At 37.2% G+C, this 27,054-nt stretch overlaps 3 protein-coding genes and 1 long non-coding RNA gene across 4 annotated transcripts; 2 read left to right on the plus strand and 2 right to left on the minus strand.

Moving 5' to 3' along the window:
• Positions 1 to 1,494: 1,494 nt before the first annotated feature.
• Positions 1,495 to 10,125, minus strand: LOC126975224 (N(4)-(Beta-N-acetylglucosaminyl)-L-asparaginase-like). Its single transcript, XM_050823018.1, has 6 exons — positions 9,958 to 10,125; positions 9,696 to 9,849; positions 7,865 to 8,093; positions 3,143 to 3,330; positions 2,105 to 2,212; positions 1,495 to 1,760 (listed from the first exon to the last, which is right to left on the minus strand). The coding sequence occupies exons 1-6, from the start codon at positions 10,070 to 10,072 to the stop codon at positions 1,535 to 1,537; spliced, it is 1,020 nt and encodes a 339-aa protein (XP_050678975.1). The 5' UTR covers positions 10,073 to 10,125; the 3' UTR covers positions 1,495 to 1,534.
• Positions 10,126 to 10,461: 336 nt separating this feature from the next.
• Positions 10,462 to 13,766, plus strand: LOC126975289 (uncharacterized). Its single transcript, XR_007731679.1, has 3 exons — positions 10,462 to 10,727; positions 10,874 to 11,186; positions 11,915 to 13,766. It is a non-coding gene; the product is annotated as an uncharacterized LOC126975289 (long non-coding RNA).
• Positions 13,767 to 17,971: 4,205 nt separating this feature from the next.
• Positions 17,972 to 19,478, plus strand: LOC126975247 (40S ribosomal protein S2). Its single transcript, XM_050823051.1, has 3 exons — positions 17,972 to 18,134; positions 18,470 to 18,989; positions 19,178 to 19,478. Exons 2-3 carry the CDS (start codon positions 18,471 to 18,473, stop codon positions 19,442 to 19,444), a joined length of 786 nt encoding a protein of 261 aa, XP_050679008.1. The 5' UTR covers positions 17,972 to 18,134; position 18,470; the 3' UTR covers positions 19,445 to 19,478.
• A 3,322-nt stretch (positions 19,479 to 22,800) lies between these two features.
• On the minus strand, positions 22,801 to 23,963 carry LOC126975277 (probable DNA-directed RNA polymerases I and III subunit RPAC2). The gene is made up of 4 exons (XM_050823090.1): positions 23,667 to 23,963; positions 23,384 to 23,478; positions 23,094 to 23,297; positions 22,801 to 23,021 (listed from the first exon to the last, which is right to left on the minus strand). The coding sequence occupies exons 1-4, from the start codon at positions 23,694 to 23,696 to the stop codon at positions 23,003 to 23,005; spliced, it is 348 nt and encodes a 115-aa protein (XP_050679047.1). The 5' UTR covers positions 23,697 to 23,963; the 3' UTR covers positions 22,801 to 23,002.
• Positions 23,964 to 27,054: the final 3,091 nt, after the last annotated feature.

A 27,054-nucleotide genomic window follows, 5' to 3' on the forward strand; every position in this document is an offset into this window, starting at 1 on the left:
TCATTAAAAATATACAATATTGTACAGTCATTTCTATCGCTATAAAATAATCACAATCTAGTCCCAGGCTGTCCGATCATTTAGATATTCAGCAGTGGAGTAATAGGATTTACGACAGAGCCATTTTTTTTATAAAACATTTAAATTTATTTATAGATAATGCCTGAACAGTGGCTGGGACTTTAGTATAGAAGTGTATACATTTACCCTTAAAGCTATTATGTATCTTATGAAGCCTACTAGAATTATTTACACGCAATCCCTTATTTCTAGTGTTATAATAATGAAAATCACTATTAAGAGCAAAAAGGTGACAATTTTTGTGAACGTATATTAAATTTTCATACATGTACTGACAATGAACAGTCATAATATTTATTTATTTAATTTTTTCTTTGAGAGACTGTCTATAACCAAGCTGGTATATAGCATGAACAGCTCTCTTTTGCAGACTAAACACTATATCAATGTCAGCAGCATGACCCCACAGTCAAATACCGTACGTCATGATGCTGTGAAAATAACTGAAGTACACTAATCTAGCGGTCGCATTGAGCCGCAGAGCTGAGTCTATCTGCTAGATGGGCCATATGTGGACCCCACTAAAGCTTTTTATCTAACGTGATACCCAAGAAGACCGTAGTGTTTAGATGTTAAGTCTCATTTTCCCAGTAATTTCACTAGCTACGGCGCTTTTCAGGCCGAATCACAGTTGTTTACACATTACTGCTTCACGGCAGAAATAGGCGCCGTTGTGGTACCCATAATCTAGCCGGCTTCCTGTGTAAAGGAGCCTCCCATTGGCAAAATCGGTATGAAATTGAATAGAATTTGTTGCTAGATATATATATATATCTAGCAACAAATTCTATTAAACTTAATTCGATAATAATAATAATTAGATAATAAAACTTAATTCAGATTGTGTTAAAAAATGTAAGAAGCATAAAGGTACAACTATACCGAAAACAACAACTATTTCATTTTAGGTACGAACATCGACTATTTAATTTTATATACCACATTTAAAATGTGAATATAATTTCATTTCATAATTCTAAAGTATACACCAATTTATTGAACAGAAATATACTTTTGTCAACATTGCAATGGCTTGATCGAATCATTTAATGAAGCAGACATAAATGTTTTCGTGGAAATGAACAAATTTATCAAAATGAAGAAGACAACATCTTATTTTCTTATTAGATTGCTACCTCTATGTACACACGCACTCTACTGGCGCATTTTAAAACTAATTCATATTCCAATTAAGCATCAGCACAATTCGGCATTGTGCGGCACTGAATCGCATTATGCTCTGTTGTTGGAAAACTACCTAGGTATTTATGGCCAGACTATAAAAGCATACATGACCAAATCATAGTAGAAACTGGATTTGAATAACGTTAATAAGGTTAATTTTCATGGAAATACTGCATGTTTGTAGTAGATAGGTAATACTAATCAAAAATGAAAAATAATGACAACACATTAACAAATTATATACATACATATAGACTCTTTATTAACATTATATGCAATGTACATATTTTATTGTATGAACAGGTGAAGATTGGATAACAAATGGAAATGGTTGATCTCCTAAGCCGTGACACGCCGCGCCATATACTCCATCCTTTCTCAATGCAATCACAGCTCCCATAAAGTTAGGATAATATTCTGCTATTCTTGCAATAGCTGCTTCTGCTGCTTCTTTTGGTGGTATTCCGCGTCTCATTTCTTCTACAGCCAAAAAACTGTAAATAAATAATCTATATATATATATATATAGATTATTTTGTAATAACGAGTACTTGCATTAAACCGTGTTATCATTTTATTCAGTATTGTCATTTTCGAGCAAGTACACTACTCCAGTGTACGAGTTACGTACTCGAAATCACAAAAATAAAACCGTTAACATACAAATGACGTCTTTATAAACCCAAGGAATAAAAAAGTACAAATTTCGCAAAATTTATGTTATTTAACTAGATTATTTTATAATTCATTATGTATTTTATTTTTTTAGGATTGGTAGAATTCAACAAATTTGTAGACACAACCAAGTTGTAAATTTAGTAAAGGCTGTATTATCTACCTTGGTAAAAATCGTAGCATGACGTCACCATCCCCGGTCGCTGTAGCACCTCCTACATTAGCGTCGACATAGGCGCCAGAACCTGGGATAGGTGAATCTCCAACTCTCCTGTTAATGTTATTATCAACTTTTAAAATTATATTATCGACTTTAAAATTCAAATATTTATATTCAAAATAGGATGTGACATCACTTATGGAAAGTCAAAAACTACCACCCATTCCAAAACGAATGCCTCAGACCTGAGAAGAATGGGCGCAACAAACTTTTTCAACAACAGGCTTTTTTTTTCATCGATAAAATATGTTAACAAAGTAATACTGTACAATTAAAGTTATTAATAGCCTGAGGGCGGTCACTCCATTCCCAAAATGTGGTATCATTAAGAAAATCATTTATGTTATAGTAACCTTTACCTCACAATCGTTTTTTAACAATTCTTTTGAATAACGTAATACTTTTGTTTTGAACATTTTCTGGGATCTTGTTGTAAAAGCATATACATCGCCCCACAAAAGACTTACTAACTAGACTTAGCCGAGTAGTAGGCATTATAAGTTTATGTCTGTTCCTGGTGTTACCATTATGGTTATGACAGTCTCTAGCAATTTTTTTAAAATTGATTGCGGAATAGTTGAGCGTTCACAGGAGCTGACAAAGTATAATATGAACTTCATAGTGAAAGATCATAATATAATTATAATAAATCTTTGATCGGTAATGACAGATAATAATATTCTTAAATAACATAGACAAAAATCATTTACCTAAAAATTAAGTTAAAAGTTGATACTGGTGCTAAAATACTAACTCCGGCACGCAAAGTTTCGGAATCGTTCAGCTCTTGTCCATTCAATTCCTTAAAAAATTAGCATCAGCTCATGCATGGAGAAACCGTTTGATTTTGGAATATATAGAGAATCGCCTGTTGATCAATGACCGGCATTTTGACTTTTGACATGACTGTATATTATACAGACATTATGGGCAGTGGTCGTTAACTTCCTTTAATTAAATATTTAATCATGATTTGTTTACCCAGGTATTTTAAATTTAGCACCATTTGTTGATGTACCAGCTGCCATATGTCCACTTTTGTCTATTGCTACCATGCCAATAGTGTCATGATTGTACCGATCACCTTTAGCAGGGCTGGATCTGTGTTTCAAGATAATTTTGCTGGGTTCATATGGGCCGCAGTATTGCCTCGGATCTGGAGTGACATCCTAAGATTAGAAAAAGCATTAAGATAATAATTAATAATATGCTTAATATTTCAACCTAACAACATTTTTGTAGAAGTAAAAGGAATTATCTCTATTTTATTAGAATATCTATGAATGATTGATCACCACATTTTTTATAGAAAATTATCGAAGAAGAATTATTAGAAACTTGTATGCCTTTGAGATGTTATATTGTATGTACCTAGGATCTGTTTATTTCGTCATATAGCTGTTGTAAGATTATACAAACTTATCAACTATAATTTATATATAACTCTTTCTCTCCGTATATATTTTCTATTCCCTGAACTACCCGTGTTAAGTCACGCTGCTGTATTATGGCGACAGCAGGAACTGCCCAGACTCATGGTATTAAATCGCCATGAGCACCATTGGATGTGTGGTATTCCTCCACACTTTCTTTTACATAAAACTAAGCTAATAAATTAGCCTACGAGATGACTGCACGACGATACCACATTAAAAATTCGCCTGCATAAAGAATAAAGATACCATTAAAAACACATACACCTGCTTATAAGCCCCGCAACAGTGATCATTTACCATCAGATAACCCGTACTATCTTGAAAACTTGCATTATTACCTACCAACGATAGAGGGAACTGCCAAATGCAGTTGTTGTAAGTTCTCTGTCCTATAAAACCTTTCCGACAACTTCCGTCTCATTGTCACGCCTAGTATTGCCATACTAGATAATATAATACTGAATAGTTTCGTAAAAGTATAACCCTCTTTTTTTTTTTTTATGGAATAGGAGGACAAACGAGCGTACGGGTCACCTGTTGCTAAGTAATCACCGCCGCCCATACTCTCTTGCAACACCAGAGGAATCACAGGAGCGTTGCCGGCCTTTAAGGAAGGTGTACGCGCTTTTTTTGAAGGTACCCATGTCGTATCGTCCCGGAAACACCGCACAAGGAAGTTCATTCCACAGCTTTGTAGTACGTGGAAGAAAGCTCCTTGTAAACCGCACTGTGGAGGACCACCCCACATCCAGATGGTGAGGATGATATCCTAACTTGTGGCGAGTCGTGCGAAGGTGGAATTCGGCGGCAGGAATTAGGTAAAACAGCTCTTCGGAACACTCCCCGTGATAAATGCGGTAGAAGACACACAATGAAGCGACGTCTCTACGCAACACCAAGTGATCCAGCCGTTCACAGATTACTGGGTCCCCGACAATTCGCGCTGCTCTGCGTTGCACGCGGTCAAATGGATCGAGCTGATACTGGGGTGCGCCAGACCAGAGATGACAGCAATACTCCATGTGTAGCCGGACCTGCGCTTTGTACAGCGCTAGAATGTGGGCCGGCTTGAAGTATTGCCGTGCTCTATTAATGACGCCCAGTTTCTTTGAAGCCAATTTGGCTTTGCCCTCCAGATGGCCACGGAACTGGCAATCGCTCGAGATTTCGAGACCCAGTATTCCGATACTAGGCGAGGCTTTTAGGGAAGTGTTGTCGAAGAGCGGTGATGCGACAAATGGGGTTTTTTTAGTGGTAAACGCGCAAACTTGAGTCTTCTGGGGGTTAAATTGGACAAGGTTCAATTTACCCCATTCCGCGACCTTCTCAAGAGAGGACTCGATAGAAGACACAAGTTTCTCCCGGCACTGGTCGACGATTTCCCGAGAGAGACGTGCATGGCCCGTGTATACGGCATCACCTGTGCTGTCATCTGCATAGCAATGAATGTTGGAGGTGTCCAACATATCATTGATATGCAGAAGAAACAGCGTAGGAGATAGCACACAGCCTTGGGGCACTCCAGCATTCACGGGCTTCGGGGTCGAGCAATGTCCGTCGACAACGACCTGTATATTGCGCCCAGTGAGGAAGCTGGAGGTCCACTTGCACAAGCTCTCGGGAAGCCCAAATGATGGAAGTTTAGAGAGGAGCGCCTTATGCCATACACGATCAAAGGCCTTCGCTATATCCAGGCTAACTGCCAGGCCTTCCCCCTTGCTTTCAATAGCCGCAGCCCATCTATGTGTTAGGTATACCAGAAGATCACCTGCCGACCGACCATGGCGAAACCCGTGAAAACTGTGAAACTGGTGAGCCTCTAGGTATATCAAGAGCTGACGGCTAATTATGCTCTCCATGATTTTGGAGAGCAGGGAGGTAATAGCAATAGGCCTGTAGTTTGCCGGATCCGAACTGTCTCCTTTTTTTTGGATCGAATGGACAAGGGCTAACTTCCATGAGTCAGGGACTACGCCTTTGGAATAAGAGTGCCGGAATAAACGCGTTAGCACCGGCGTCAACTCAGGGGCACACGTTCTAAGCACGATTGGAGAAATGCCATCCCGCCCGCTCGACTTCCTGACGTCCAACGAAAACAGAGCTCGCCTAACAGTTTTCTGTCGGAACTGTACTTCAGGCATGGAGCTCTGACACCGCGGGATGGTCGGCGGTGTTTTTCCGTTGTCGTCAAGAGTCGAGTTGGAGGCGAAAAGAGCGCACAGGAGATGGGCTTTCTCTTTTGCCGTATGGGCCAGGGTGTCATTCCTCATGTGCAACGGCGGCATGGACGGCTGGCTGAAGTTACCAAGAGCAGCTTTCGACAACGACCAGAACTTGCGTGTTCCGGTCGGGTAACTGGAACGCTGCTCGCCGATTTTGACGACGTGTTTTGACTTTGCACGGGCGATTTGCCGCTTAAAAAATCTGGAAGCACGGTTGTATTTCCTCTTTAGAACTATGCAGTTCGGATCCTTTGTGCCCAGCGCCGCAACCCAAGTTCGATACGCCTGTTTTTTGCAGTCAGATGCTGCTTTAACTGACGCATCGAACCAGGGCTGTGATCTGCCACCGATCGGTACTACAGAGCTTGGTATAAAAATATCCATGCCCTGTAGTATCACATCGGCTACTGCAACGGCGCAGGCACTAGGATCATCCGAAGGGAAACAAACCCTGCTCCAAGGGTAGGATGCAAAAAAGGAACGCATCCTATCCCAATCTGCTGACTTGTAGTGCCAAACGCGGCGGGTCGCTGGTGGTCTGCGACGTGGGCGTCGTATAGGCACTACACTCCTGACCAGGCAATGGTCGGACGTTCCGAGAGGGGCGTCGACAATGACCTGGTAACCATCGGGATGTGTAGTCAGCAGAAGATCTAATAAGGACGGCATGTGGCTATCCACATCCGGGAGCCGCGTTGGCGACTCAACCAATTGGGACAGATCGTACGCCAATGCAAAATTATGCACATATCGCCCTGCGTAGTCTGTGGTACGTGATCCAAGCCATTCGGCATTGTGCCCGTTGAAATCACCCAAGACTACGATTTCAGCGGAGGGGATCTGTGCAAGCACGTCGTCAATTGCCGCTTGAACGCAGCCCATGAGATGATCGGTTTCTGCGTTACCACTATGGGACCTGTAGACACACGCATAGATGCGGACGCGGTCCTCTAAATCTACGCGGAGCCAGAGAGTGGACAGGTCCCCACCCTCAAAATTGCCGAGACGGCGACAGCAGATATCCTCCCTAACGTACACACATACCCCGGCATGAGGCAAAAAATTGTGCTCAATTTTGTACCCGGGGTACGTTAAATATGACGTATCGCTAGGTCGAGATATCTGCGTCTCCGTAAGGAAACACAAGGCCGGCTTCGCCGTCTCAAGGTGGTGGTGGACGGCGTTTAAGTTGGAGTGAATTCCCCTGATATTGCAAAAGTCCACGTTGAGTGTGGAGCGGGGTGCCGTGGTGTTACTGCCTCGTTTGTCCTTGGTCATGCGCGGTACTGTGCCCTCCCCAGAATACGAAGGGCAGCCCGAGCTAGAGTGCTCGGGGAGGGATTCTCCGACTCTGGTAGAGCCGGTACCCTCCTGGGGTACTATCTCTTTAGGGACCGCTTTCATAATCTTTGTTGGGGATGGGGGGGGGGGGGAATGGCCTCCGGTCCTCGACACTAACCTATGCGAAACATAGCGGCACTAGGCCGCTACTTCACGCCGGTATTCTGTGCGAGTGTGGTAATTAACCCGGACGTGTCTGGCCCGATTGTGCTGACGTCAAAAGACGGCTGCGTGACTCTCCCACTTCTCTCGATAAAATATGTACGTTAACACGGTAACAGTCAGACTATATGACAGACATCTATATGTCACGACATATGTATCTAATATGGATCAGATATCATTTTTTTTGGCCTTTATTCAATGTCCAGTTAACAACTGATGCCAAAAAATAACAAAATATATCAAGTTAGTGATCCCGGATATACCCGTGTACACCAGGCGGTACATTACACCCGTGTACACCAGGCGGTACATTACACCCGTGTACACCAGGCGGTACATGGACTTATGAATTAAAATTACTGCAGGCAAATAGGCAGGAACTAGGAAGTGAACAAAGTTTGTAGCATCATTAATAAGTTACAAATATGAAAAAAAAATTAGTTTTTAACTATTAACAATATTAATTGCCCAACTAGGTTTATAACATGTCTCATTGGCATTAATATGACCCTTAATATAATCATAAGAAAACCACATACCACCCAAAAGTTAGGCTGACAATGGTTATTATTGTGCCATTCTGTCCAACTCTTCTTTGAAACCCGAGTTGTTAGAGATTCCTCAATGAATCCCATTTGCAATGCAAACTCAGTAGAGGCATCTCCTACAAGGATTGAATGTTTTGTGTGCTCTAACACATGTCTAGCCACTGATATAGCATTTTTGATACGCCTCAAAGAAGCCACTGCACCTACATTCATTGTTTGCCTGTAACATGACAAAAATATATTATGAGCATACAGTCAAATAATTTTGTTTTAAGTGATTGACAACACTAGCAAGTCACACATATTAAATAATAATATTGAATTAAATAAACAAACTCTAGATTCTGCAAAAGTAAATTACTCTGAAAGGCACAGCAATTCGCTTGTCAGCTTATGACCTAAGATGTTTAGTCTTAGTAGCACAGTAATTTCCCTATGGAGATATGGCACCCGTTAAACCAAAATGCTAAATATCTTATTTGCACTGTACTGCTTAGTGGCAGAAAATGTGTTACTGTGGGTACTATGTACTGGTTTCAGGTAGTTTCACCAGAAAACCAATTACTCTGGTTTGAAAATCTGGCTACACAGAGGTTGAAGAGGGTTTAGAACATGTGTTCTGTGCACTAGTGGTAGGCAATTATGAGATATACTAATAATATCATTCCATTATAAAAAAATCTTGAATATAAAAAATTTGTAGGTAATTGTGTCCTCAAGTTGACGCAGATCAAAGCAAGCGCAACATGATGGTCAGGTCAACTCGGGTCGCATCTGTAGAGTCATCTGGTGTGGCAGAAGCATACATGATGTGCAAAGGAAGGGGACAGCAATATGCACCACCCTGATTACATTTGTACAAATATATTAACAGTAGTGTACCTAGTATAATAATATAATTATGTTGCATCTGATTTTTATATATTATACACATATACTGCAAGAAACAGGTATATCATTATCATACTTTAAGAATATTGTTTTCATGATGAGTGTTTGATTTAGGTACACAACAAAATAATTTAATAAGCACAAATTCTCTTTATTATTAAAAATACCATGTATAATAATACAAATCATTTTAATTCTGAAAATCACAAAGCCAGTTTTTAAGCCAAACAGCCATCAGTGACTCATGAGTTCGAGTCTCTCTATCTCTAGGTACTTCTTACAACAGGATAAGTCTTACTAATTAGTAACATTATTCAATAAGGAAAATAAGTTAGTTACTAATTATTTATTATCAATATTAGTAATACAAAATGATTTGATTATAGTCATCATTCATTATCACCCATCACTGATGTACCCACAGTTGTGATAATTTATTAGTTTTTTTTTTCTAAAACTGATTTGTATCAGTTTTAGAAAAAAATATCCCACACTTGTGTGTGGGATAGTGTCGTGATTGCCATGTAAGGTGCCAGAATTATTAAATTATATTTATAATATGTACTAAATTAGTGTAACAGTGAAAATAAGTTTTAGTTACCAGGTTTTAAGTTTGTATTTTGACTTAAAAGTGTGTTAATATTTTGTATTTAAGTGGGCCAAGAGAATCATTATATAGTTGATTAGTTGTTATATAATATATTAGAATATATCTTCATTTGAGTATTTACTAACAGGCATGTTATATTGTTCACCAGTTCTGAGAATTGGAGAGTTCAGTCCTAAATTTGATTTTATAAGCGGTCTGCCAAATGTATAAAAAATATTTTAAGGCGGATATCTCCTAGGTACAGTGAAGGATATTTTATGATGTACTAGATATTATAACAAAGTACTGTGATGACCTTAGTGTTATAAAAAAATTATTTACCCATCCATTAATAATGCATCAAGTGTAGTTTCACCATTTTCATCTGGACTTCCACCAAAACCTACCGTGCCATCACACTGTTCGCTTTCACATATTGAACAACCTCTCTCAATTGCGTCTAGTGAAGAACCTCCTTCATTTAATACTGTCCATGCTATAAAAAATATATTGTTTTAAGCGAAGATAAAATGATACCCAGTGAATAGACCTCCAGAAAGTAATGGTAATCGGTAACATGAAAAATGTAATTTGTTATCATTACCACCAATACTTGCATTTACAAAATTCCAAGTAGTCAGGACGAGTGGTGTGTCGTGTGCTTTGTTATAGCCAGTAGAAATAAAACTGGCGTAATAAATTATAAATAACAGTCTCATTTTCGAATTTAGATTAGTATATTTTTAATTTTAATTTCACATTTAAATTCATTTTTTTTCATTGGCACTGCACGCATTCTGTATGCGCATTCAGCCATTAAAAACGGGGAAACGAGTTACAAAAGGAAAGAAAAAGATACATGGAATTTAGAAAATTATTTACATATCATCAGATTAGTACAGATTTCAAAAGAAAATAAATAGGTAAATATGTAGGTATGTAACAGATTTAATAAGTAAAGTCTAACTAAATTCTAGTCTAATATCTCGGTTTCTAATTTTAAACTAATTACTAAAGGAAAGACAAAAAAATTAATATACAGAGATAAAATAATTACAATTTAAGATATGAAAGTTGCCGATGCTTTATAAACATTTATGCTGGGGTCCCACGGTTCGCTATTCTACGGATCAGCCACGCACAGCCGACGAGCACGGACGGCGACGAACCGCAGCCAGGGCCGTTCCAACGGTGCGTGTCGGTCTGTGTAGATCTTTTCAAGCTTCATTTCAAGATGCAAAGTGAAAGAGAACGTATCGTCGCTGTAGCTGCCGCTTTGATTATATTAAATGCGAATATTACCAATGAGCGATCGCGTAAAATTAAAAAGAAACCTCGCTGGTGGATGTCATGATACAACAAAAGTCGGTCAAGGTAAGTGTATAGTTATCTAATAATATTTTCTACTATAGCCCCTTAGTAGCACCTGGTGGGACCAGGTGCCGCAGTTAAAATAATGGGAAATGGTTCAGGTGAAATTATCATTACTGCATAGAATTAATAACTTTTTTTCTTTTCAGATATAACGGAACTGATATGCTCTTTAATATCCAAAAAGAACCAAGCAACACATTCTTAAATTTTTGTAGGATGACTTTAAGTGATTTTGAATACCTATTAAATAAAATTGGCCTAGGTATATCAAGGAATGATACCAATATGCGAAAAGATATTCCAGTCCAAGAACGGCTTGCAATTCCACTGAGATTTTTGGCATCTGGAGATAGCTACAGAAGCCTTAGTTATCTTTTGAAAGTCTCCAAACAAACAATTTCAAGATGTGTCGATGACGTTTGCGAAGCCTTGGTGGTAGAATTAAAGGGAGAAATAAAAGTAAGTAAATTGTGAGAATCAATTATTTATTAAGTACCTATAAAGTAAGTATTTTTAATTGTAGTACACTATTGGTAGCAGAGATCAATAAGAGTTGTGAGAATCCATATAATTATTTATTTTAATGTATGTATTTTAATTTAGCATACTATTGGAAGCAGAGTTCTAAGGCAAACGTACATTTTCGTAATATTGTTTCAAGTGTGAAGCTTGCGACTGTGAGTTTTGATGTTGTGGGGACGCGGATGATTGTGAGTTGGATGAGTGGACGTCGTCTGGAGGATTTTGATATTGTGGAAATGGTTGTGCGATGGATGAATAAGAGTAATCTGGGGATGGCAGTGAGACTTAACATTATACAGGTGGCTGCGAGTTGGATGAATGAGAGTATTGTGAATTGTATGATTGATTGTCTTGTTGTTTAAGAGCATACATTATTTTATCTATTTCCACCATGGTGCTATCTCTAGTACTTTCCTGTAAACCTCTCAATTTATTACACAGTAAATTGCAATACAGTGAAGATGTGTCAGGCTCGGTATTCGTCATTTGTTTTAAAATATTATAAGCTTCATTGCTGCGTGTATTCATTTCGTCCAACGCGATAAATGTCTTTAATGTTTGTTCCGATGTCGCCTGCGTAATGTTACCTTCTTCTGCTTCGGTATCCTCGTCGTCCAGTGGATCCTATAAAAAATAAAAATTTAATTTAAGTATTTTCATTTCAGTTACCTTGGACGGAAGCAGAATGGTTAAAAATTGAAAACAATTTCAACAGCACATGGAATTTCCCTCATTGTCTTGGCGCGATTGATGGGAAACACGTGATAATACTAAGCCCCTGTTACAGTGGTTCGTAATATATCAACTATCACGGAACTTTCAGCATTGTACTGTTAGCTTTGGTTGACTATAATTTCACATTTGTGGATTGCGGATGTCAAGGCAGAATAAGTGATGGCGGTGTGTACAGAAACACAGAATTGTATAAAAAAATATCTATAAATGAACTGAATTTGCCAACATCAATGAGTTTGCCTCTCAGGGTCGAACCACTTCTTTACGTGTTTGTGGCAGATAGTGCGTTTGCTCTCACTGAAAACATGTTGAAGCCGTATACCGGTCTTAACGCTAAAGGGACGAAAGAACAAATTTTCAATTATCGGTTGTCGCGTGCTCGAAGAATAGTAGAGAATGTTTTTGGCATCTTATCGGCTGTTTTTAGAGTACTAAGGAAACCGTGTCTATTAGAACCACAAAAAGTAACCAATATTGTAATGACACGACAATATTGTTTATTACACACTTTTTGAGGCGATCTAAACAATTCCGAAGTGTGTACAATCCACCCGGTACTTTTAGATATCGAGAATGCTGGCGTAGAAATAGGGAAATCGTTCGGATGGGGAACAAGTTTGTCAGCGAAAGTACTAAGCCACTCAGATGGATTGTTGGAGTTTGGATAGCCAAACAATAGAAGAAGGCGATCTGGGGATAAGTGATTCACAGAACATAGTCCAGCCAAGCTTTTTCTTTTTTGATACCATCCTTTTAGTTTTAGCATCAATACGTTTATATTTCATGAAGTTCTCTTCTGCTATTTGGGCTGTGTACTCTTTCTCTGCTGCCACTCTCTCATTGAACAAGTCTTTGCATTCCCCATCCCACCAGTGAGGGGAAGGCAAATTATAAGAGACAGAAAGATTTTTACGGGGAATATTGGAATAGGCCGAAGAAATAAGAGATTTGACAAACTGTTCATAGTCATCATCATAGTAAAGAGGTTACCATCACACTGAAGATCAGGAAGGGAGTCCAACAAATCATCCACGGTTTGAGCATAGCGAGACCAATCTGCGTTTCGCAATTTATATTTTAGTAAGGGGTTAGGATTGGGGAGAGGAATTGACCTATTATTTAGAGTAAGGATAATAGGGAAGTGGTCGCTACCATAGGTAGTAGGAAGATTTTGCCAGGATAGCTGAGATGCAAGGGAAGTTGAAGAAAGGGATAGATCTACTGCCAATTTTTGGTTCTGATTGGGGTAAACTCTGCGGATCGGAGAGCCATCATTCAGGATACAAAGATTTATATCCTCAAAGATGTCAACCAACAACGGAGCAAACCCGTCACAGTTGTAACTCAACCACAAAGTGTGGTGTGCGTTAAAATCACCCATAATCACAGTGGGACTGGAGAGAGAAGTTAGAATAGTTTCAATTTCTGGAATAAGGGAGGGGCTTGGATGTGGAATATACAATGAGAGGAAGGAAATGTTTACAGCTCTCACAGCAACAGCATTAATCTGATTACTGTGAGGGGGGATTGGAATAGAAGAAAAAGAAATGTATTGCCGAATGAAAATTGCAGAAACCAGGGATCCAAAATCGGGCTCCAGGCCTCAGCCATGTCTCCGAAATGGCAATTATAACAGGGATATGAAGGTTAATTAATGATATAAGATCCTGTTTCTTAGCACGGTTTCCTCTGTAGTGCACTCATGATCCCACTAAGGAGGAAATGGAATTTTACCTTGTGTATTACCTCGTAATGTAAATAAAGTGTTAGCAGCATCAATTAATATTTTGGTAAACTCGTCTGCACATGTTTCATTACCACCACTAACAATAGGAAGGTTGGATAGTTTTTGTTCAACATAATTTTTATATGAACTCCAGTTATCTGGCAGTTTGTTTAAATTTAGAAATATGTTTTACATTAGAAGGTGGACAAGATATATGATCACTGCCATAAGAATTGTCAAGTACACTCCAGGGTAGCTGTGAGGCCAAACTTGGAGAGCAAAGTGACAAGTCAGGAGCACTGTGGCTTTCATGGGGACCAGTACGTCGAGTTGGAGTTCCATTGTTCAATATACATACATTATGAGAGTCTAAAATATCTGTCATCAATTCACCATAATAATTAGTGTTAGAACTGCCCCATGATTGATTTTGACAGTTGAAATCACCAAGTACTAAAATGGGCCAGGTAAGGTAGCAAGTAATTGACTAAACTCATTATATAAAACAGAAGAAGGGTGAGGTATATACACAGATATTATACAAATTTTATTTACAATCACAGCGATGGCATTAATGCCATCACTGAGAGGAGGGAGTAAAAAAATCTTATATGAGAAAGCTTTACTAATAAGTATGGCCACTCCGCCATACCCATCAAGTCTATCATTTCTCACAGTAACAAAACCAGAAATCCTAAAAGAAAACTCTGGTTTTAACCATGCCTCAGAGAGACACATAGCCATAGGTTTATATTTATTTAGTAAGTAAATAATATCAGTTTTTTTGCTTATTACACTCCTGCAGTTCCACTGAAGGATTTTGTGGTCCATAATTAAAGATTTGGTTTAAAGATGTCAATAATGAATTGGCAGCGTTGGACGGTAAAGAGTTATCACTAGAGAATGAATCACTAGAATTAGAAAGCAATTTAATAAGTTCCAAAATTAATTCTGCAATTGATTGTTGTGGAATTGTATTTGATCTCTGTTTCAACACACAACCATCAGGTATTTGGGAATTATGATTATTGTATTCATTATTAATTGATTCATGCATGGTACGGTCATATACGTACGTACGGTATCCTCCAATTTGTTTAGGAGGAACACGACGTTGAATAAACACAGTTTTTTTATGCCCACTGTTTGGTGTAGGAGGTACATGTGAACTAAAATTTGAAGAAGGATGATTTTTATTTCCAGATTGGGGAGGGGAAGAAGCTACTACATCATTATAAGGTTTTCAAGATGGAGGATGGATTTTAGCTGCCTCTGCATATGATATGCAACTCTGGGTCATTGAAACTTTAATTTTTTGTTGTCTAACGAATTCTGGACATAGCTTACTAGTGGCAAAGTGACGACCAGTGCAGTGGAGACAGTGAGCATTTTCAGAGACAATACACAAGTGTCTGAGGGGTGTTCTTCCCCACATTTAAAGCAATGTGACTTTGACCTGCATTGTATTTTAGTGTGACCAAATTTGCAGCAATTATAGCACTGGATGGTAGGAAAAATGTATAATTCAACAGGAAGAGATGTATAGCACATGTAAACCCTTTTAGGTAAAATTTGACCATCAAAGGTTAATACAACCATGTTGGTATTAGAAAATAAGGTAGTACCATCAGTAACATTTTTTTTTAATTCGCCTCACTTTTAATATTTGACCACATTCTATAGGAAGAGTGATGTTTTCCTGGATATCCTCCTCTGAATAATCTTGGGGCACACCTTTCACTATACCAACTCTAGTAACAGTGAAACTTGGTATGAATATTTGATAGCAGAGACTAGTTATTGCCGAGTTCTCTGTAAACAAATTGGCATCCTCATAGTTTGTAAAAGACAAGGACACTCTGTTCCTGCCGATACGCTTCAAGCTATTAAACAATATTTTTAATATTATATTTTTTAAATCTTTTCCAAACTGTATTGGGTGCATCGTAATGGGATCATCAAGGGATGTTGTTAATCTTTGTACATGTACCGTGAAAGGGCCTGAATCTGTGCGAACATATTTTCTAATTATTTGTGGTTGTGAGTGTCCTGAACCAGTGGGTTGTGTAGCAGCAGAAGTATTAACTGGTGAGACGTGAATTTTGGGTGGTAACATTGTTTTTACGTTAGAATTTTCGTTAGTTAGAGAAGAATTTTCCAGCTTTAGTTTTCTTTGATTTAGAGTGTTTTTTTGTTGGTTTCGATCGTTTTCTCTCTGAGAGAGGAATTAGTCCATCTTCAGTATCCATTGACGAATCGTCGATTACGACATTACATCCTACAGGCAGGGTCGTCTGGGGGATCAACCACCATAATAATTTAAAAAAACTCTTAACGGATTCCAAAAAGTACACTATATAAATAAAATAATAAAATAAATATGTTATAACTATTAAATAAATACTTTTATATCGTAAAAACCTTCACTGATCCACTTTTTTAATTATAAATAAAAATATCAAGAAAAAACGCGTCCGCCAATTTAGATGTTTCCCGCGCTTTTCGTCGGTAACGTTGCGGTAATTTTGCGGGCACGTTGCAAAGAGGATATAAAGACTATGTGATATGAGGCGAGACTGCCTAAGTTAAAAATTGAAATTTAGCTTAGTTTGAAGTGCGCAGTGATTGTCACCATTTGTCATTACACACTTATCTCAGTGTGTAATGACAAATGGGGTTTTTTTTAATGGTAAACGCGCAAACTTGAGTCTCCTGGGGGTAAAATTGGATAAGGTTTGATTAACCCCATTCCGCGACCTTCCCAAGAGAGGACTCGATATAAGACACAAGTTTCTCCCGGCACTGGTCCACGATTTCCCGAGAGAGACCTACATGACCCGTGTATACGGCATCACCAGTACTGTCATCTGCATAGCAATGTATGTAGGAGGTGTATGCACTGAATGTTTTATGAATTGAATTACTAGTTACAGGGATAGAAATTTAATTGAATATATCAGGAGTAAAACAGAGATGAATTATTAACATAAATTTTTGAATGTCACAGTTTTGAAGCACAGGGCAAAGATTTCGGCTATCTCCGCTTTTTCCAAGATTATAGCAGTCATCTACCAATCTATCGATGACTGCACGTTTTATACAATCGAGTGAATCGCTTTTTCTTATAGTTTCGCTAGGCTGGCACGTTGCGGACTATTGCCATATTGTTTATTTTTTCATTCCTTTTGGGCTGGCACATTCCGTACATCCACCAGCTTTAAGTTTTCCTGAATTATTTATTTCAAATTGTAAGTGTTCTTGTATGTTCTACATTAAAGAAGTTTTATTTATACCAAGGTATGGAAACGAAGGTACTGCACTGTTTTAACACAAGAGCTATAAATATCTTTACAAGGTATACCATAGAGTTTTATATGCTCCTTACCGGCTAGCACAGCATCTCTTGAGTCCTGGTTTTGCGAATGTCAATGTGCGACTGTCTCACCACCCTTCATCACGAGTACCACTTGCCAAGGTGACAAGGTAGGAAAAAAATAGCTGATCTTCAAAGTCATGAACGTATTCGCATTGTGGCCAATATATTGTATGATGCTTTTACTTATTAGTGATTTTTCTTGAATTTCAAAATTATTATTATTATTTTTTTTGAAGTGAAAACTTCTTTAGTGGCGTATAGAAGTTTTCTTGGGATGGGTATATGTATAATGTTATCTCGCGTCAAGACATGTGACCTGATCGAAAATTCGTAACACAGTCGTTGATTTGATTTAACAATCTTCTCAGGTCTGAGGCATTCATTTTGGAATGGGTGGTAGTTTTTTACTTTCAATAAGTGATGTCACATCCTATTTTGAATAAAAATATTTGAATTTGAATTTGATATTATAGATGAAAGTTGATTTTTCTGAGAGATAAACTTTTTAATGTAAAATAATTGTATTAGTTCTAAAGTGTTAATTTTTTTTACGTAATATTTGTTGTCATTTTTATGTACGATAGCGCAATAAATGAATATTGTATTTAACCACATAAATGCTTGTATTTTAATACTGATAAATAAAGTAATTTTTTTGCGATATTATTCCCTAACCACTCCAAAATATTCAAAAATTCACAACGTTAATGCTTAACTTTTCACTTCTGCCGGCACTCCCATAGTGCAACCTGATTTTTTTTATCTCAAAGACGTGTCATATCTGTTCATGTGGTCAGGTTTATTTCTGTTAGGTTAATATAAATAGTTAGTAGAAGTTATATTGAGGTTATAGGGAATTTAGTTGTAGTGACAATAGGAACAATTTTTACAACCCTAATTAAAGTTTCAACATACTACCATTTTATTATTTTGACAGAAAGACTAGCATCCATCGTCATAAAAAAAAAATCGACTTATGTGCTCCATAAACTGAACTCCGATCTTCGGCCATTTTGAAGTTGACCGTCGTTCAAGCTTGGAGTTCTACGTAAGTAATTCTAGATTTATCCCGTTTTAACTTGTTTTTATAAAGTCAAAGTATAGTTTTATAATGCTTTCATTATGATTTTAAATGTACTATTATATGTACTGATTGGTTGTAGTAAATTACGTACGAACAAAAATTTGACATACCTAACCTCCTATCCACGTGTCGACTCTAAAGAAGTATTTTAATATGATGACAACTTAATAAAAATTCATTCGTGGTATCTACCATAGTATTTTACGGTGATGGCCTTAACGCGTCTGATTAAATTTGATATCGTTAAGTGTAGAAATTTTATTACAATGCAAGTATTTGATATTATAATACTATTTCAGAATGGCGGACGCAGCTCCAGCCGGTGGACGTGGCGGTTTCCGTGGTGGCTTTGGTTCTCGCGGTGGTGATAGAGGTCGTGGAGGCCTGCGCGGGCGTGGACGTGGACGCGGCAGAGGCCGTGGTCGCGGCAAGGAAGATCAGAAGGAATGGATACCAGTGACCAAATTGGGTCGGCTGGTACGCGAAGGCAAGATCGACAAACTTGAGAGCATCTATTTGTTCTCTTTGCCCATCAAGGAATTTGAAATAATTGACTTTTTCCTTGGCTCTGCATTAAACGATGAAGTATTGAAGATCATGCCTGTACAGAAACAAACACGTGCCGGACAAAGGACCCGTTTCAAAGCTTTTGTGGCTATTGGCGATAACAATGGACATATTGGTCTTGGAGTCAAATGCAGCAAAGAAGTTGCAACAGCTATTCGTGGCGCTATTATTCTTGCCAAGCTCTCAGTACTGCCTGTGAGACGAGGTTACTGGGGTAACAAGATCGGAAAGCCTCATACTGTACCTTGCAAGGTAATTTAAAATTATGTTCTCTCATACACACTGCAAAGACATGTTATTATGATGAAACCATATTAATTTTCATTCGTGGTATCCACTTGAGGCTTTGCCTATGAAGCATGATGCGTCTGATTACACATCATTTAATTGTCTTAAATCGTTTAAATTATGATGTTATTAATATATTATAATTCTTTCAGGTAACTGGCAAATGTGGCTCTGTAACTGTGAGGTTAATACCTGCCCCCCGAGGTACTGGTATTGTGTCGGCCCCTGTTCCCAAGAAACTGCTTCAAATGGCTGGTGTTGAGGACTGCTACACATCAGCCCGTGGCTCTACTGGCACCTTAGGGAACTTTGCTAAGGCAACATATGCTGCAATAGCAAAGACCTATGCCTACCTTACCCCAGATTTATGGCGGGACATCCCACTTACAAAGTCACCATACTCTGAATTCAAAGTTTAAATTTCTTAATGTGTAAATAAACACATGCAACTTATTTACTTGTATTATTGCAATTGTACCACTACTAAGTATTGTATTTAATGAGAGAATTATTCAGTTGATTATTTTAAGTATGACAAAATCTACTATGTATACCTAAATAGGTAAAGAACTTTAACTGGAGTTATTATTGAATCATAAAGATACATATTTAACAGAGTACACAGTATATGAGCTCATCTTTAACTTCAGGGGTCATGAGGTGGCAAGTGCGTTTAGCAAAGAAAGGGCTACACGTATCTCTTATACTTATAAGTAAATTAACACATTCACTGCTAACCTCAGAAAGATCAAAGAACGAGAAGATATGGGTTTCTCTGTTGAACGTACCAATGAAATAGCCTGTGCAGAGCTCGAGCGCGCCATTGTTGTTAGTATATAGGTACAGACCCCCAGATGCAGTCACCGACTTGTATGCAGTATATGAATTATTTGAAAGTGTATTGGAGGTTTAATTAAAATTAAGAAGTATATCATACTAGCTGACCCGCCAAACGTTATGCCATATAAATTAAATTTTATTGATCTTTTGCTTGCTAGTTGATAAGAGATGGCGCTAGTTGTATTCATTAGTAACAATCACACTTTTATATTTTGTATAATTCACACTAGTTTTATAAATTATAGCCTATTTGTTATTCTGGTGTGTAAGCTATATTATTTTAGTTTCATCAAAATCTATTCAGTAGATTTTGCGTTAAAGAAGTTCAAACATACATCCCAGACATAAAAAACTTTCACATGTATAATATTAGTACGATGTGGTGAATTTTTAATTTATTAGAAAAATCTAACACCAGTATTAGATTCAGATCTTGTTCAAATCATATGATTTAACCAATATTTTGTTATAGCCTACTAAATTAACCAGCCCCTCCAAAAGTTGTATTGATAACATATTTACCAATTATAAACCCATTTCTCAGGCAGTAATAAACAGAGTTCAGACCACTTTCAGTCAGATAGTCCACGGTCAGATTGTTTTTAATATTGAGGTCAATAAATGTACTAAAATTAAAAAGTTTGCGTTTGTTCCTGTGAAATAATAGGCGAATGGGGAAATATAGAGGTAAGTAATGTGTCAGTAAACTTTCAAATTTGGATTTATCAAATATAATATTAATCCCAATGAAATGTATTATGTTATTTAAAATAATTAAAACAGAGTTTACTTCTATATTTACTTCTAAAACAGTCAAATCAGGTTGTCTCTTGTTATTTTATGATTGGGCAACAGCTGGCATCTATGAATGCCTTGAGCAGCAGACAAAGGCTATATGAACTATAGAGTAAGAGATCATTTTATAATCATGATGGATCTACTCGAGTATGTTAAAAATACTCTAAATTGTTTAAGTGTTTGTTCTATTGCAAAGTCTATGCATATCAGACAAATAATTAAAAATGCACCCAATAAAATAAAGATGACATGGAATGTTATTAACTAGGAATGTGGAAGATTGAAAGACCGCAACATTGAATACAATCTATCAATAAACAATACAATAATTCAATCTCAGCAAGAAGTTGCTACTGCTTTGGAGATTTTTTTCTGAGATTCCAGTTTCTATAACAAATACTCTTGCCTCCTCTACCAGTGTTGCTGAGTCACTTCTTCTGGAAAATGTTAGACAATGTCAACAAATTTTCAGTTTTGTTAGCCCTGGTGAAATAATGAAAACTTAATTCTCTGGACCTGAAAAAAACTGCTAATATATGGGGTATTTCTGTTAAAGTAATAAGTTAAATACTTGATGTCATAGCACCATATCTTGCAATAGTATTTAATAATTGTATTAATCATGTCGTGTTTCCTGACCTTCTGCAACATCGGCGATCTGTGCATAGTTTTGCATTGGCGTATGACCTTTCCCAATTGGTTGAGTCGCCAACGCGGCTCCCGGATGTGGATAGCAACATGCCGTCCTTATTAGATCTTCTGCTGACTACACATCCCGATAGTTACCAGGTCTCTGTCGATGCCCCTCTCGGAACGTCCGACCATTGCCTGGTCAGGAGTGTAGTGCCTATCCGACGCCAACGTCGCAGACCACCAGCAACCCGCCGCGTTTGCCACTACAAGTCACCAGATTGGGATAGGATGCGTTCCTTTTTTGCATCCTATCCTTGGGGCAGGGTTTGTTTACCTTTGGATGATCCTAGTCCCTGCGCCGCTGCAGTAGCCGATGTGATACTGCAGGGCATGGATATTTTTATACCTCTCCGCATCACCGCTCTTCGACAACACTTCCCTTAAAGCCTCGCCTAGTATCGGAATACTGGGTCTCGAGCGATTGCCAATTGGAGGGCAAAGCCAAATTGGCTTCGAAGAAGCTGGGCGTCATTAATAGAGCACGGCAATACTTCAAGCCGGCCCACATTCTAGCGCTCTACAAAGCGCAGGTCCGGCCACACATGGAGTATTGCTGTCATCTCTGGTATGGCGCACCTCAGTATCAGCTCGATCCATTTGACCGCGTGCAACGCAGAGCAGCTCGAATTGTCGGGGACCCAGTGCTCTGTGAACGGCTGGATCACTTGGCATTGCGTAGAGACGTCGCTTCATTGTGTGTCTTCTACCGCATTTATCACGGGGAGTGTTCTTATTCCTGCCGCCAAATTCCACCTTCGCACGACATGCCACAAGTTAGGATATCATCCCCACCATCTGGATGTGTGGCAGTCCCCCACAGTGCGGTTTTCAAGGAGCTTTCTTCCTCTTACTACAAAGCTGTGGAAAGAGCTTCCTTGTGCGGTAATTCCGGGACACGACATGGGTACCTTCAAAAAAAACGCGTACACCTTCCTTAAAGGCCGGCAACGCTCTTGTGATTCCTCTGGTGTTGCAAGAGAATGTGGGCGGCGGTGATCACTTAACACCAGGTGACGCGTGAAAATAAAGCTTTCACATTCACTCAAATCATCCTTAATATAAGCGATCTATTAATACACGTAAAATAACACGCAGGACCGGTCTGATGTTAAGTGGAATCTATGAGTGAATATTACGACCTTATTTTGAAATACCAGACATCATGCAAAGTACCTAGGTAGTAAGGTAAATGTAATGTGAAGTGTGAACGGACACTGATCACATTGCTTTGCGCCTGTCAGTTGAAATACCGTAAAATGGGGTGAATAGAAATTGCATTAGAGTCGAAATTTTAATAGGTGAACTCAAGTGCCTATCATATTACTGAATGCGGCTGAAACAGGCCTGGTTGCAGTATTACTCCAGTACAATACTGTACTTGTATGTACCTACAGTATGTGTGCCAAGATTATAAATAGGTATAAGGTATTTAATATTAAACCAGTTTTATAACTGCATATATTTATTCAGAAAACCATATTTATAATTTACATAAGTACTAAATCTAAACCAAATATCTAATCATACAAATAACAGGGTTACACATTTGCTGACTGCTGATATCTTTCTCAGTACCTATATTATATAATTTACATTATTTATCTTAATAAGGTCAATAAACTATATAATTTACGTATTTGTTGTATTTACATGGCTTGTTTTGTTCTGAAGCAAAAATAAAAAATGAGTCTGACATTACAATATTTAATAATATTATTTGTCAAAGATATTTAATACCTCATCTTACAAAAGCATGAGTGGTTATTATACTCTTTGAGTTTTGTTTCAATTTGATCCAAATCTTGTTCACTGGCCCTTTTTAGGTCACAAAGACCACGATACAAAATGTCAAGTGCAGGAGTTTCTGCAGATTGAATTTTAAAATGGATTTTAGATTCAACTGGACATGGAACTGTGTATCCACAGAACTGAACATCTTCACTGAAATAGAAAATAATGTAACACATCAAGGCCTTTGAAGGAAAGAAAATTTAGGTTGTGAAAATGTGTACATTATAGTCACTTACTATCCAGAAATAATGCATTTCAATGCATCCCCGAGGTGTCCTTCGTCTTTTATAACAAATGTTTTACATTTTGGGTCCCGATTCAGACCGGGAAGCTTTAACAAAGTTTATATAAAACAAAATTTTTATGAGTACTTACTTGAAAATCTGTCCTAATAATTTACAATATTTATTATAATTTGCCAATTATATTGCGTTGTTACCCATCAAATCACAATTTAAAGTTGTAAAATCAATTGTACTCTTACTCTAAAAATAGTAATAAAAACAATAAGTAACAAACCTCAAACAGTTTCATTTCATTAATTAACATGTTGGTTCTTTGGTTTGTTTAGGATACTAATTAAAAAGCTGATACCTAGCTTATCCAGTTTTCGCGAATTTTACTTTGGGAAAAAATCAATAGGACACAGCTGACTACAGAACACTCTTACCACAGATTTACTACGCTACAGATAAGACAGTTCAATAATTTTGTTCTGAAGTTTCAAAGAAATGTTCTATTGCGCTAGTGTCGTTAAAGGGATCTATTTACAAGAGCTTTATCGAACTCGGTACTAGTGATGTTTAAATCACTATTTTATCATAATTGAAAAAGGTTCCTACTAGTTCAGTAAAATTACATTGAGGTTATTGGGTTCAATTTGCGCCAATTTTAAGATAGCAAAAAAAATATTAGGTACACTTAAAATTAGCACAATTATAAATTAAAACAATATTAATATTTTAATTTGTTTATTTTACTTTTCCTACATCTAAGAGATTTATATTTGGCAAGAGCTAAATTTTGGGCATTTTGCATGTTTTTGAGATTAAATATTTTATTTATTATATTACACCAATTGTGTATATGCAGCCGTACTATGTGATTTATAAATTCGTTATTAACATAAAAACTATGTTCACAACCGAACCACCTAAAAATTTTAGGCTAAAATTGATCTTATTATGTAAACAGAGCTGTGAACCCTGACTCTTTCTGTAATTATTTCGTTTATAAGTTCAGTAGTATCCCTACTAGGACCCATTGAATTCGTTGTAGTTTCATAATTGGGAGGAATATTCTCTATGTCCTTTTCTTACACATAGAGTGCTGAAACACAACAGTTGTGGAGTGTGGTTTTTCGACCAAAGGTGTGTTGCGTTGTTTACACTAGTGTTGCGTTTACAAGAAAATCGAGACACTTGAGCGGCTAAACACGCAGAGTGCGTTGCTATGGATAGCGAGGTCGTTATATAGCATCGTGCTATTTTGCAGTTTAGATAACATTAACATTTGATATTTTTGACCTATATTTTATTATGAAGTGAATTTACGCATATAACAGGGTGTTTGGAAAATAAATAATTTCTAAGAAATTTCGTTTTATTAATGTAATTAAACGATATAATTATTTTTCTTTTCCCTTTCTGCTTCCGCGTAGATTCGCTCTCATCTCATCCATTTTTCTTTTCCTATTATCCTCATTTTCGCGGAAGACTGCCGCGGGTTGAAGAGTTGCACTGAGAACTGCACAATCGTTAGCCATTTAGTTAGATCTACGAACACATCCACTTATAGTAGATTACTGATTGTAGACAAGCGTGAAAAAAAAACACTTATTCTGGATGCACCAGTGCTACACCCTCAACACCAATGCCTTCACAATTATGATCTACGACACCACCACTATCACGGATGCTGTCACCTTGGAGCTAAGATTTTTTTGAATGAATAATGTTTAATGCCTTAATGTTATAACGAGTTTTTGTTCTCGAGAAATTGAGTCTTAAAATTGTAGAATCACCCTTAATATCCACTTTTATAATATGCAGTAATTCATCAAATGATTTTATAGACATTCCAAAGTAATTGAAGAATTAAGGTTCATATTGTATTCATTTTGGATGCAATGTAACAAACATTCCATGAGTTAAATTGACAACATAGATAACTAAGGTAAAAAGGGACTGGTCACAAAATATGAGTTGAGGTTTTGCAGTAGGAAGACTTTAAATATTTTTTATTGTAACACCATTAAACTTGTTTGTGACATGAAGCTTATTATGATTTCTTTTGAAGCCCAGTTTTATTAACTTTTTAAGTAGATTCTACTTTATGTTCTAAAAAAAATTAATAAATAAACTAATTTGGTATTACATTCATGATCATTGGCCGGAAGATGTCCACAGCTGGACAAAGGCTTCCCACAAAGATCGGTCCTGCGCTGCCACCATCCAATGTATTCTGGTGATATTGACCAAATTATTGGTCCACCTTGTGGGGGCCTACCAACACTGCCTCTTCCAGTACATAGTCGTCTTTCAAGGACTTTACTGCCCCACCGGCCATCTGTCTGTCGAACTCTGTGCCCTGCGCAGTGCCACTTCAGTTTCGCAATCATTTGGGCTTTGTCAGTGACTTTGGTTCTCCTACGGATCTCCTTATTCTGATTCAATCTCGCAGGGAAACTCTGAGTATAGCCCTCTAAATGACCATTAGCTTTCTCATCAGGCTCATAGTTAGTGACCACATCTGCATACAATATGTCATTATTAAATTAGATACACAATATTATATCAACTCCTATTAGTCGAACAAGATATAAAACTTAAAAGTTGAGTTAATCCTCAATCCTAAAACAGTTATTACTTCTTTGAAACACTAGGTTACAATATTCCACTTCATGGAGACTGTTCATATTTTTCGATACACTAGGCAATAGTTACTGGTGTGCATAAGATAATAGATGAGTAACAGTTCTTAATGATTTAATGATATAACAATACAACATACACTTATACAAGTATTAAAGGCAACCCAGAGTTCAGAAGTCATGATAGATATGTTATGTTTTATTAAACTCTTTAACTTTTGTTTCATATAGATCCATAGTGTGCTCACAGACCCTTTTTAAGTCATTAAGACCTCGTTTCAATATTTCAAGAGCTGGAGTTTCTTCAGTTTGTATTCTAAAATGAATTTTAGATTCTGCTGGATGTGGAACTGTGTATCCACAGAACTGAACATCTTCACTGAAACAAATATATGTTAAGCATTAACACACTTCACAGAAATTCAATTTGAATGAACTTGTGTAATGAAAATTTGTTAATTATATTCACTTACTATCTATTAATAATGCATTTCAAAGCATTCCCGAGGGTGTGTCCTTCATCCTTTATCACATATGTTCGACATGTAAGACCAGAATCATCATCACCAGGAAGCTTTAACAAAATATATAATAAAAATGAAACACTTTTTTTTTAAGAATCTACTTCTATTGTATTCTTCCTACTGTAGGAGAAAAACCATAATTTAGCCAATGTCACCTTATTAACCAACCAAAGGTAGTAGAATATCAGGTGCCCTAATGATTTGTATTGTTGTTTACTAATCATTAAGATAAGGTATTATTACCAACAAAAACATTATTCAAAGTTGAAAAACCAATTGTAGTATTTAATTTCACTGAATAAATGTAAATAAAACAAACAATAGACAACTAACCTCCGACAGTTTCAATTCATTCTTTAACATGTTTAATAGTGGTTTGATAAAGTTGAATGATAATTGCTTTATTATTTAGGGATAGGGACCTTCCCAACAATTTATTCATAAAATAAAAAATTGATACACAACTGTACAAAATACAACTCCAGTCAAAGAAAATTTAAAAACTTGACTC

The sequence above is a fragment of the Leptidea sinapis genome, chromosome 35 (assembly GCF_905404315.1).
Source record: "Leptidea sinapis chromosome 35, ilLepSina1.1, whole genome shotgun sequence".
NCBI lineage: Eukaryota > Metazoa > Arthropoda > Insecta > Lepidoptera > Pieridae > Leptidea > Leptidea sinapis.